Consider the following 12,788-nt stretch of genomic DNA (forward strand, 5'->3'; position numbering starts at 1 on the left):
CACAGCATTAGGCACTTCCACACCCTTTCATTTGCAAATGGTTCAAAATACTTCTGCTTTATTTTTAACTGATTCAAAGGAAAGACAGTACATTACTCCTGTTTTAGCTCAGCTGCACTGGCTACCTATGAAGGTTTAAATACATGAAAAAAGTTTATTACTTGTTTTTTAAGGTCTTCATAGATTAGTGCCACAATATATTACAGAACTTTTAATTCTGTCTTTTGCCTCCAGGTCACTGAGATCAACATCCTATTAGTTTTCTCTCAGTGCCTCACCCAAAAACTAAAGACAACCAGGCTTTGCAGTTACAGCTGCTAGACTCTGGAATAGTTGGACACCCCATACTGGAAAAAACGAACACTTTTAAATCAGCTATAGACGTACCCATATCCAGCTGCTTTTAGTCAAGTCTGAGGTCCATTTGACTTGACGTTTCACTCCTGTACTGGCTGCTCTTCCTTGGCTCGCTGTTTAATCTAAACAATAATTTTTTTAGATTTAACAGACAATCCCAACTGGTTGCCCTAAATGGCTGCCCCTCTCCGTTTCCATCAGGGATTTCTTCCTGTTAAAAGTGATTCTTCCTTGTTACGTGTGCTGTTGGTTTCTCTGTTGTGTGACGTGTGTATGTAAATTCACCTGTGCAGGGACTCGGCTGTGATTGGTGGACCTGATGACCGGCCTGATGTGACTGGTTCCTGCGGTGGCCGTGAGCTACAAAAGGGCGACTGAAGAGCTGCACGTGTGGGATGTGTGGCAGACTTCCCATGCACCTGCCTCTGGCCCTGACGGCGCGGCCGCAGCTACAGTCTTTTAGTATAAAGTCGGGCATGTGTGTGAGGTGCGGAGTAAGTAGGGGTGAGCTGCCGATTATTTTGAGATGCCTTCTTTTCTCCTGTGTTTTTTAGACCAGGGAGGTCAGTCTGTGTTATTCCTTTGTTTTCTTTTCCGTGGATAGGTTAGAGGGGAACCGAAGCATAGGTTGAGTTTTGTTTATTGTTTTGGCCTTGGCTCACCCCGAAGTATATACTCCCCCCATTATGCCATTATTGTAAATAAATTATTGTTAAGAATCTAACGCTGTGGCTGTGTCTGTTTGGGCGTGGGAAGTCGCGGGACGTCCTGCGCTGGTTACGGTCATTACGAGCCGGGTCGTAACATTCCTTCTTACTGTCACCAAGTGCTTGCTCATGAGGTGTCATCTGATTTTTTCCTCATTATGATTATAGGGTCTTTACCTTACAATATAAAGGTCCCTGATGCGACGGCTGTTGGTTTTTCACTATATAAATTAAACTGATTTGAACTGAATTGAACTTACTAGGATGACTAATTTTTAAAGACTGCAAATAAAGTATAATCACAGAAAATTCAAAAGCTAAAGAAGATGCACAGGCAAGATTCTCAGTCTGATGTCAATTTGTTATCACTAGTGGAGATAACAAAATATGTACAGTATCTTACTGCCAAATTTAACATCTCATCAAAAGTCAGGCTTATTTGTTTTTCTAGACCTTCTTTTATTTAATAAAAAAAGCTGATATAAAACTGATATAAAACAGTTTTATATCAGCTTTTCACAAAAAATCCACAATACAATGACTGCACACCCCACACTCACCTATACACATACTTACCTAAGAATACAGTAGCAAGTGTGTGCACCTGACGAGAGGCGGCAAAAGCCAAACCTCTGTTTGCTCTCAATGTCAGTCAACACAAACGTAAAGTTCTGGCCAACTTGGTTGACAGAAAGACTGTTGGTTGAGAGAGGAGGAGAAGACAAGACTAAGTCCTTTCCATAAGATACAGATACACAAATAAACAGAATATATAGACAAACCGACTTCATATAGAATAAAACGGACATCTGTTAATGGTGCCAAATAAAACTTAATAAAAGCAGAACAATCAATGAATGAATGCTGTTTTGTTTGAGCTTAGTTTAGTGGACAGTCTTTAGGCCAGCTCCTGAACTCCCATCAGGTCTGAATAGTTTTAAAAAGATACTGGCGGCAACCGGTGGTATTCCTCAGCCTCCTAGAGATACACCTATGGAATCAAATTTCGAAATCCTACTTCGCCTTGTTCTCAAGTTACCGCATTCACAAGATTTTCAGAAAACTTGACCACTAAGCTTGACATCAAGGTCACTGAGAAACTCATCTAAGATTCTTAGTAGATGAACCCATGGTATCAATTTCAAAATCCTAGGTGACTTTCATCTTGATGTTTCGAGTGAGACATTTTGAGGCTTTTGTGTCCAAGTCAAGATATGACATCCATGTTTTACTGAAAAAGGCAATCAAGCATCTTCACCTATTTAAATCAAACAGGCAAAAATGACCTGTTTAGCATTTATACTACAGCACCTAACAAAAGCATTGTATTATTTTAATTTCCCCAAACCAACATCTCAAAATGACCCATCTTTAGCTTATAACAACATCTAATATTACTTTTTTCCCTCTTGTTCTTAGTGTGACTAAATACTGTATATAATTTTGCTAATAACCCAAATGAGCCAAAATACTATAGCATTTAATAGTGTCATTAACATAAATAATAGTGTACCAGCACCAAAAACTTCATTGAATACCCACAGCAATGATTTTAATTCAATTCTCTTAAATTTAATCAACCCTATGTAGGTGCAGATGTGTATGTGTGTATACCTGTCCATGCTGAAAGGGAAGCAGAACTTGGACACAGTTTTAAGAGTTTCCTGTGGTACAAAGAAAGGGATTATAAAGTACATTAATTCATGAACAAAGTTAGAGGGGCTCAATTGGAACATGTAATGTGGAGCTATCCATAGAGAACAGTGTGCATAGAGGCATTTACATTATTGACACTACATAATAATTAAAATTACATAAAAATAATGCTTGTCAAAGAGAAAGAGTGAAAGCATGGTATGTACAACTGTAGAAAAGTACAATACTATAAAAAAGAAAACGTAAGACCTGATCTCTGTAGTCGTCGGGAAACTGCCGACGAACCTCTGGCCCTGTTAGAAGCATGCAGACAGGAAATGACTTCACTGAAATCACCAGCTTCCTTTCAACAAGACAACCCTAAAGACTATGACCCAATCCACGAGGCTTAGGGGTTTCCCACTTTCAGTATGTATGAGGAGTCGCTGGCAGACACATTCAGTCTTGTACGCACATCTTCTCTTAGTTAATTTCTGCACCCTTAACTCACAGTGCACAGTGCTTTCATTGGTTTTTTTTCTCTTAAGGTTTAATGTCACATTAAACCTTAAGAGAAAAAAAAAACAATGAAAAAACTTCTTTCATCATCTTTTTTTTCTTTTTGTTTAATGATTATGTTTAGACAAAATATGCAAATTAATTATCTGAGAGTTATCACTCATCCCTTTTGTAAAAGAGAAACCTGACTGACTTTGAATTTAAACAGTTATTCTCATAAGAAAAAAAAAAAAAAAAAAAAAGCAGAAAAAGTTTTTAAAAAAAAAAAAAAATTGAACAAATCCAAGTGACCCAAAAATTTGCAGTTCACATGCATGAACTTGAGTGACATCCCATTCTTAATGGGTTTACTATGATAACAGCTTCAGCTCTTTTGGCAAAGCTTTACACAATTTTTAGGTTTGGTGTTTATGGGAATTTTTGACCAATCTTCCAGAAGGGCATTTGTGAGGTCAAACACTGATGTTGGACAAGAAGGACTGGCTCACAGTCTGCCCTCTAATTCATCCCAAAGGTGTTCTGTCGAGTTGAGGTAAGGACTCTGTGCAGACCAGTCAAGGTGTTCCATACCAAATTCCCCCCATCCATGTCTTATGGACCTTGCTTGGTGCACAGTCATGTTGGAAAATGATTTTTTTATTTTGTTGCTACACCAAAATCATGTCTGCACTCATCAGCAGATTTGATCATCACTGTATGTTCTGCCCAGGAGGTGAGCTTGAGCTTTACTGCAACATGTTGAGTGCTGCACTGTTCCCTCATATGACAAGGGAGAAACAATGTAAGCAAGGGTATAAATCACCCTTACAAATGATACTTCTAATATAAGCATACTGCTTAAAACAGTAAATAAAAAACAAATGGATATTGCATCTTGAAGACTGCAGTTTCATCATTTCCTCTGCAAACAGGATAAAATTCTTAGAAATACAGCCAACAACCTCTCCTCAGTATCCAGGAAATTAGTCACTTGCTGCAGATAAAAAAGCTTTAGAGACAGAGTTGAGATATATCACCATTTGCATAAAAGAAGCAGCAATTATCCATAAGCTATAACTCAGCTGGTGCCATCATCTTAACCTCTTGAAATGTTTCTACTGACGTAACTTTTTTTCTTGCTAGCCAGTCTATACAAAAATTATGAAATAATCAAAATAAATTCAAGTTTACAATAGGGCTGAGCCATATCATACCGTTCACGGTAATACTGGTATAATGTTGGGCAATGATAAGAAAATGAAATATCGCGATAGAATATGGGTAAAACGCGCATGCACAGTGCCTTTGTTTTCATATGCACATGGCGGAAAACGCATGGCGGCGACGGAGAATAAGAAGGGCGAAAGCGGATCGTTGAATGAAACAGATGAACCAGAATTGGTTTGTAAAAATGCTGCAACTTCAGTGGTGTGGAACTGGTTTAGCTTTCGTCCGTCAGATACACAACAAAGCACTATTTTTGGTAGAGCGTGCTAGCGGGTCGTCATTATTACCGTGTTTTTTGGAAAATACGGCACACTTAAAATTAATCCTTTGATTTTTCTGAAAATTGACAGTGCCCCTTATAATCCCGTGTGCCTTATGTATGAATTCTGGTTGTGTTTACTGACCTCGAAATGATTTTATGTGGTACACATCTGTCAAAATCTGTCAAATGTTTCAGTACGACTTTGCTAAGCTACGAACTCGCACCGCTTGATGGATTGTCGGAGCATTACGGCTATCGTAGGCAGAAGCCTCGCGGAGTGATACGTACTGTGCTTCAACATAATATTACTGTATTGTGTGTGTATAACCTCTTTTTAAGTTTTGTGGATATTATACATGGTTATGCTGAGGATATGTCGGCCAATTTCCACTGGAAATGCCTTTCGGTTAAACTGTCAGCAAGGAATTTGCATTTGCACTGTTAAATTTTTATATAACTTTAATGCACATAAAAAAAACCAGCTGCTTGTTAAAGTGAAAATACACTGATGGGGTTTTTTTTGCACTAATAAAGTTGTGGAGTTGTAAAGTATTTTGTCTAGTGTCAATTATATTGTCAGTTATATCGTTATCGCAAATTTTCAAATGTATATCGTGATAAATATTTTTGGTCATATCGCCCTGCTCTAGTTTACAAAACAGTACACTGGCGTAGGACCCTTTATGTACTAATCCATGACTTGTTGTCAAGATTTCATAATCACTGTTCCCTCTAAGCTGAGCACGTGAGCAATCGTGCACTGCTGACACAGTCTCCGTGCACTGAAAATCAGCGAAATAAAATAAATACATGTATTTACTTTAATTCCAATTCAGCCTGGATTTTTTTTTTTTTGTGCAGCGCAGATTTTCTGTGTGGGGAGACCGTGTCAGCAGTGCTTAGAGGGAACATTGTTCATAATTACTATAACCAACACCCCAAAGTTTGGGCCATTCCACTCCATGTGTGGGCACACTTCATCAACAGATAGGACAGAAGAAGAAAAGAAAAAAAAGAAAAAAGAAAAAAAAAAAAAAAGAGCGATTTCACATTTCCACATTACCAGAAATCTATTAAAAGTAGTGTAAGGGAAGTGGTAGTGACAGAGATATTGACATGATAAAGCAGTGTAGTTTGTCTGCTGCAAAACGTGTAAAAAGTGTACCAGAGAACTATCCACAGTAATATGCAACAAATGGTGTGGCCCTTCTCTCAACGTTTTGGAATAAGTATGAGATTGCACAAAGAGACAGGAGGCCTAAATAGCTAGCTTTATTCCACCTTCTCTTTTGGGACAGGGTAGGCTCGACTTTATTTTTCCTGCGGAGGCTGAACATCCTCTGAAAGCTGCTACAGATGTTGTATCAGTCGGTGGTTGCTAATGTAATTCCCTATGCTGTGGTCTGCTGGGAGAGCTGTACCAACAAGAAGAACAATCACTGGCTGAATAAAATAATCAAGAAGGCAGGCTTGTTTGTTGGACCTTGTGGAGGCAGTGTTAGAACAGAGAATGCTGTGTAGTTTAAAGTCAGTTGTGTACAGAGAAACTGAGGAGGTCTTTGGTTCCCCAGGGGATCAGACTGCATAAAACATTGGAGGGGAAAGTGCATTAGGTTGGGTAAAAAAAAGTCCCAAGAAAAATACTCAATTTCAACTGAGTTTTTTTTTTTTCTAGTGTTAGGGAATGGAAGGTAGATAACCAGCAGTGAAAATTGTATTATGTGCAGATGTGGATGTGGATACTAAGGATGTGTGCAAAGAGTCAACTAGACTACTAATTGTTAATAATGTGACTAGGCAGTACCAGATGTAATAGTCATTTAATCTAATTGTTCACATTTTAATTGATGCCCAAACCCGGCAAACTGTTATGTCCTAAGTGTTATACAGCTGTCTTCCACCAGATATACCATAATTCAGTGAATAAAACAAACAACAAAACAATATCAATACAAATAATATCATCGACCAGGACAATTCAAGAAGAATGTGATTACTGGTTTCAAATGCCTTTATTTGGACAACTTTTGGAATTGTCCACTAAATGGTTCTCAAATGTAACTAGATATCTGAGTGTTTCTTAGTCTTAGACTAGTCAGCTAGTCAAACTTTGTTTCCTTGTTAAGTCAGCTAAGAAATTAGTTGGCAGGAACATTTCTAGTGGATACTATGATGACAAGAACTATAAAGATATGATAAAGATGATAAATCAATTTATTTTCCATGTTACTTAAGTACGTCTGGTTTGGTCAGGGTATTTTTATAACTATAACCAGAGAACATTTTGTGATTAATGCCTTCAAAAATTCTGGTAATTACTAACCTTGAAGGGGTTCTATGTATTGAAACACTTTACAGTTGTTTCAATACAGTTTGTTTGGATTTTAAATTCATTATTACTTGTTTATGTACACCTAGTTCCATGATCAATATGTAAAAGAAAATGTAATTTTTAAGGACTTACCAGAACTGTGGATGCCTGGGTTGGCCACCTCCAGATACACCTCAAAGGTAGACTCAGGGTTCTCCCTGCAACAAATAATAAAAAATTAGCTTTATGGGCGCCAGTTTAGTTCAGTTGGATGAGCAGGCGGCCATATGCAGCATGGCTGAGAGCTGCTGGCCCCAGGTTTGAGTCTGACCCACGGCCCTTTGCCGCATGTCTCCCCTCTCTCTTTCCCGTCAGTTCTCACTGCATCCATCTAATAAACCCGAAAACAAAGGCCAAAAAATATATTTGTAAAAAAGCTTTATGTTTACTTATGTTGCAGACAAAAATGAAAGCAAATATAGCACAACAAAGATATAACCAAGAATTAGACATCCATCAAAAAGATGAAGGAAGAAAACTGGTAAAGGACACTGCAAAGTGGCCTACACCAAAATTGAAGGAGCTGCAGGAATTTCTGGTAAGTACTGTACTGTACTATTAATGTTTCTCATGGTGTCTGTGCACATATGTCGAGATCTGTCCACCATATTGGGTGTGATACCACAGGGAGAAATATTCCCAGACTGACTGGCAGTGGTTCCTGGAGGTTACTGGCTTTGGGAGAAAATGGTTGCAAAGAAGGTGCTCCACCAAAAACAGCCTAATGATTGCTTTGGTTAAGTGACTGCTGAGCTACAGCCAGGAGGTAGAGCAGGTCTCGCAGCAGATATACATTTTTACAAGAAACTCACCTAGAAGACAGTGAATATCTTAGGCTAAAAACCTAGTTGGGTAGGTCAAGTATGTTTTTCTTCTTTCACAACAAGTAGTAGCATAGGTGTAGCTGTATTAATACATAAATGGTAAAGGTTGGTAAAGTGAGCTAGAGATAAAAATGTGACAGGTTTTGATTTTTCAGGGACTCTTAGATGGTGAGGAAATTACCATTATGAACATTTACTGTTCACTAAATTATTCTTCAGAGTTCATACTCAAAACATTTGCGAAATTTGTAGAACTATCCTCAACAAAGGTCTTGATAGGAAGAGATTTCAATCGTTTATTTAATCCTTTAGTCAACAAACATCTGCTGTGAAACAAACAGACTGTGGGCAGGCACAGGGGTTTGGCGCATTTGAGAATTATGTCTAAGATCTACAGTTCCTCATCATCCATATCGCCAGACACGGTCAACAAGGCAAAGCAGCGGAAATCTTTCTGTCAGATGACATCATTTATCCAATGAAATAAAGAGTTGAAATTAGCTGTAGACCATGCATTATGTCTTGATTTTTGTTTTTTTTATTTTACACATCGCCCCAAAGTTCAGGGATTGCAAGGGGTGGGTTTAAAAAATTGATTTTCCTATTCAAATCAGTTTTAGTTTGAATAATGCAATATCAATTCATTAAATCCTGAATTGATTTTTAAATATATTTATTTAGCCAGAAACACCAGAATCTCAGCTTAAAGCTCACAAAACTATTTCAAAAAACCACCAAAGAGTTATAACACCAAACGATTAAAGAGCAGGTAAACACATTCCACAGAAAGATGTAAATGCAAAGCGCAACCCGGCGGCACGAACACAGACACCTCATCAGGTGCTAAAAGTCGACATCTCACAGATTCTGAAGCTGCAAGTTTGTCACCCTCCGACCAAAATTCACTGAAAAAGCAGCAAATGAAGATCAAAACTACGCTTCACATTTGAAAAATATTGTCATAAATTCCCACAGTGTACTTCCAGTTTACCACCAAAAATTTGTGTTTCTGCATTATTCACTTGCTTACTAGGCACCAGTCTACCGTTGTGTACAGTGCTGTCGACTGTTTTTTTTTTTTTTTAAATGACCTCCGACCAGAAAGCCTCATTTCTGCTGTTCAATACCAAATAAGTGTAAACTTTTACAAAATATGCCAAATTGCAAAACGCTGAGCTATGTCTTTAATAAAACCTCTGTAACTTAACTCTGCTTCACTTCAGCAGCATCAGGTAATGTTTATCTGTTGATTCATGGATTTCTTTCGTTTTTGACATTCTGCAGAATATTTTTAAGCTGGTTATCTGCTATAAAAAGCCAGGTCAGGAAAATCTCCTTTATGTTTTTCTGTGTTTTATCCTCAGCTACTTTGACACAAAGGCATCCGCTATGATGCTTACACCTCTGATAAAGTCTCACAACTGTCAGCTTTGTTTTTATACATAGACATAAAAAATAAAAAGTATATGGATATATACTGATAAATGATCATAATTATAATATGTCTGACTGTCTGAGTTAAAATTGAATCGAATTGAAATCTTGAAATTGAATTGGTTATAGTAATCAGTGATGATATCCAGCCCAAACTGTAAGGATTGCTCTTAAAAAGCAGGCAAAGTAGGGCCTCAACATAACCCTACTAACATGGTGTCTCAACACAGTGCAGTGAATTTTCTTACTAAATCTGTCGTTATAGTGATATAAATCTCATAAATACACCATATCTGTATACCAAAGCCAATCTATAGATCGGTTGTCCTTTTCTATCATGCCACGAGAGTAGCCTGCAGTCATCGTCTCTGCTGCACTTCTCAGTCCTGAAAAGTAGCATCCGGTTTTGGGGGGGGAAAAACATCTAATACAGTTACCATGCTTAAAGTGGCTACATATCCACTCACTGTCAGTCACCACTAACCGCGCGGAAAGCTTTGTGAGTTACTAGTACACCTCAGTGTCATTAAAAATATATAAATAAAAGGTTCTTGTTTTTTGTTTTGTTTTTTCCAGGTCCCGTCAGTGTTTTTAGCCTGTGTCACAACAAGCCAGGGCCTCATACTCTACGATATCTTCTCCATGACTCTGTGGAACACTGCTAACACAACAGTTTTAGCTAACGCACCGAGAAATATACTTACTTGATTCGAGACCCCATCCTGTATTTAGTCTCCCCGCCGTGGCTGGCAGCAGACAGGCAGTACGCAGACGCGTCACTCCGTATTTTTCTCAAGCTAACCTGCCCGTCACACACAACAGTACACCGCCATGGTGAATCTCCATGCGTAAGTCACGCTCCACTTTGTGCCGCTCCTGGGATTTGTAGTCTTCTAAGTAGAAGACGTGAATGTCAATAACATACAGCTACCTAGTATTAGAAACTACAGCTTCCACAATACGTACAAGACGATTGGGTCGCGTGGTGCTGTAGCCGATAAAGTTTCTGTTACTCAGCATTTACTGTAACGGTAGCTCCAGTGCAGTTTATTACATCATTTTGAGGTTTTATAGCTAATAATTAAAAACAGTTTTGGAGATAATTTATAGTTTAATATAAATTAGTAATATTTTCTACCAATATTAATTTTGAAATAATCCAAAAGATAAATTATATTATTTATGTCACAAACATTTTGTTTTTAAATGTAATGTAATGTAAAAAGAAAATAAATGAAAATGACAGCTACATGGATTAACAAGAGGAAAAATTGGGGCGGATGCTCCAAAAAAACAGCAGATTTGTATGTCCTGTGTTTTTTCTTACAGTGAAGCTGTTTTTTCCAAAACACTAGAGCAAAGTAGAAAAATGATAAAACAAAAATTCCCACAAAGTTTACATCTTTGTTCTACTATTCTCTAAACTGTTCAAAATATTTAAATGAACCTTCTGAAAACACATCAGACCTCAATAGGAAAAAAATTACACTGGATATCTATGCTGATGTGGACTGGATAATCTGTTAGGATGCCACATTGTTTGATGGAAATGAAAATTATCAACCTACACAGGGCTAAATTCAAAGACAGTCCAAAAATCAAAGAGGAAAAAACTGATGCAACAGACTAGTCTGTTTTTGCTGAAATTTCATTGCTGCAATTCAAAGTGGTATTCAGCAGTTTATATAGCCTCTACATGCTTGTATGCATGACTGACAACATCGGGGCATCCTCCTACTATGATAACAGACAGTATCATGGGGGGATGTCCTCCCAGATCTGGACCGGGCCATCACTGCCCCACAAACTGAACCAAAATATAATGTCCAAGAGGCTTTCTATTAGAAATAGCTCAGGCGAGTTTGGGGGCAGGAGGAACCCAGTGCACAAGCTTTGGCTGTGACAATGGCTCCAAGGATTTCATCCCAATGTTGAATGGCAGTTAGACTATCACTGACACACCACCAAACACCAAAACTTTTACAGGCAGCATGACATTCTCCACAGCTTCCCCAGACCCTTTCACTTCTGTCACATGTGCTCTTGGTGAATCTGCTCTCATCTGTGAAAAGCAAAGGGTGCCAGTGGTTGGCCTGCCAATTCTGATATTCTATGGCAAGTGGGCTCCATGGAGCTGGACGATAAGCACAGAGCCTACAAGATGGCATCGGGCACTCGTGCGTATATATATATATATATATATATATATATATATATATATATATATATATATATATACATATACATACATACATATACATACATACATATATATATATATATATATATATATATATATATATATATATATATATATATGTGTGTGTGTGTGTGTGTGTGTGTGTGTACTTCAAATATATATATATATATTCTCAGTTTACAACATTTTTGTTATAAATGCTGGTCAGGTTGTTTTAGTTTAATTATGTTTTGGGTGTGGTTCACACTGCAGAGACAAAAAGGTGAAGCTTGAACTAGTCTGGCTCTGTCGCTATTCTTAGTTCTGTATCAGCCTGCAAGCCTGGACCATAAGATTTGCAACAACACCTCCTTGAATTCTTTTGTTAAAGCCCTGTAATTAAAGTCTGCACTTCAATCGCATATTGATGTTTGATTGATGCTGAATAACACGTGGAAACAAATTTCCCACGTGTGGGACTAATAAAGGTTATCTTATCTTAATCCACTGTGGTGGTGTACAGAGGCAAAAAATATATAAAATCCCAACAAACAAACAAACAAACAAACAAACAAACAACACTGACCCAAATAACCATGCCAAAATACTATTGCCAAAGCATCAAAAATACATATACAAATAATTAACACAACATAAATTAAAACAGCACAAGGATAAATGTATATTAATTCAGTTTAATTAAATATGCTTGATAAATAAACAATTATAAAATGTATGCACCTGTGTGTGTTCAGGTCTCTCATTGTTCTTTGTTCTTTTTTTTACATTTTGATACAAAATTTTGCTTTAGTAATTTTGTATTACAGATCCGAACTGATTAAAGTATGTTTTTCCTTGCTTTGTTGTTTTGTAGTTGTTTTTTTTTGTAATTCCCCGAATGATTAACGTTTTAATAGAAATTTCATCTCCGTTTCAACCTCATCTGTCAAACGGCCACCACGTTTTTTTTCTTTCGTTTCAACATGTTAATTTATACAAATCTATTTTCAGACCAGACTCTAAAAAAAAGCCCCATCCCGTATGCAGGAGACTGAGAGAAGAAGCAGGGCGCGGAGACTACTGACCCACTTTGCTCAAACACTTCTCACAATTTCGCGTCCACTTTAGCAACCAGAGACTGAAAACTTTGTCGTATCTTTCTGTTATTCAGTTATCAGCGAGCTCTATTGAACAAGCTGCTGGACAGCGAGCGGGGGGCGGGGGGCGATTGAGAGACACTCGGGGGCGGGAGAGAGAGGCTCGGGGGCGGGGGTCTGACTCACACTGTTGGTGT

General features: G+C 37.8%; 1 protein-coding gene across 3 annotated transcripts in view; it reads right to left on the bottom strand.

Moving 5' to 3' along the window:
* Positions 1 to 10,162, bottom strand: part of dennd1a (DENN/MADD domain containing 1A) — a 32,016-nt gene extending 21,854 nt beyond the window's left edge. For all 3 annotated transcript variants that reach the window (XM_063477896.1, XM_063477897.1, XM_063477894.1), the window contains exons 1-5: positions 10,020 to 10,162; positions 7,151 to 7,215; positions 2,970 to 3,013; positions 2,679 to 2,728; positions 1,641 to 1,760 (exon numbers count right to left, since the gene is read on the bottom strand). In XM_063477896.1, coding sequence (XP_063333966.1) covers positions 1,641 to 1,760; positions 2,679 to 2,728; positions 2,970 to 3,013; positions 7,151 to 7,215; positions 10,020 to 10,036 — 296 coding nt within the window. In that variant the 5' untranslated portion in view covers positions 10,037 to 10,162. The remainder of the gene's footprint in view (positions 1 to 1,640; positions 1,761 to 2,678; positions 2,729 to 2,969; positions 3,014 to 7,150; positions 7,216 to 10,019) is intronic.
* Positions 10,163 to 12,788: the final 2,626 nt, after the last annotated feature.

Source organism: Pelmatolapia mariae, linkage group LG7 (genome assembly GCF_036321145.2).
Source record: "Pelmatolapia mariae isolate MD_Pm_ZW linkage group LG7, Pm_UMD_F_2, whole genome shotgun sequence".
NCBI lineage: Eukaryota > Metazoa > Chordata > Actinopteri > Cichliformes > Cichlidae > Pelmatolapia > Pelmatolapia mariae.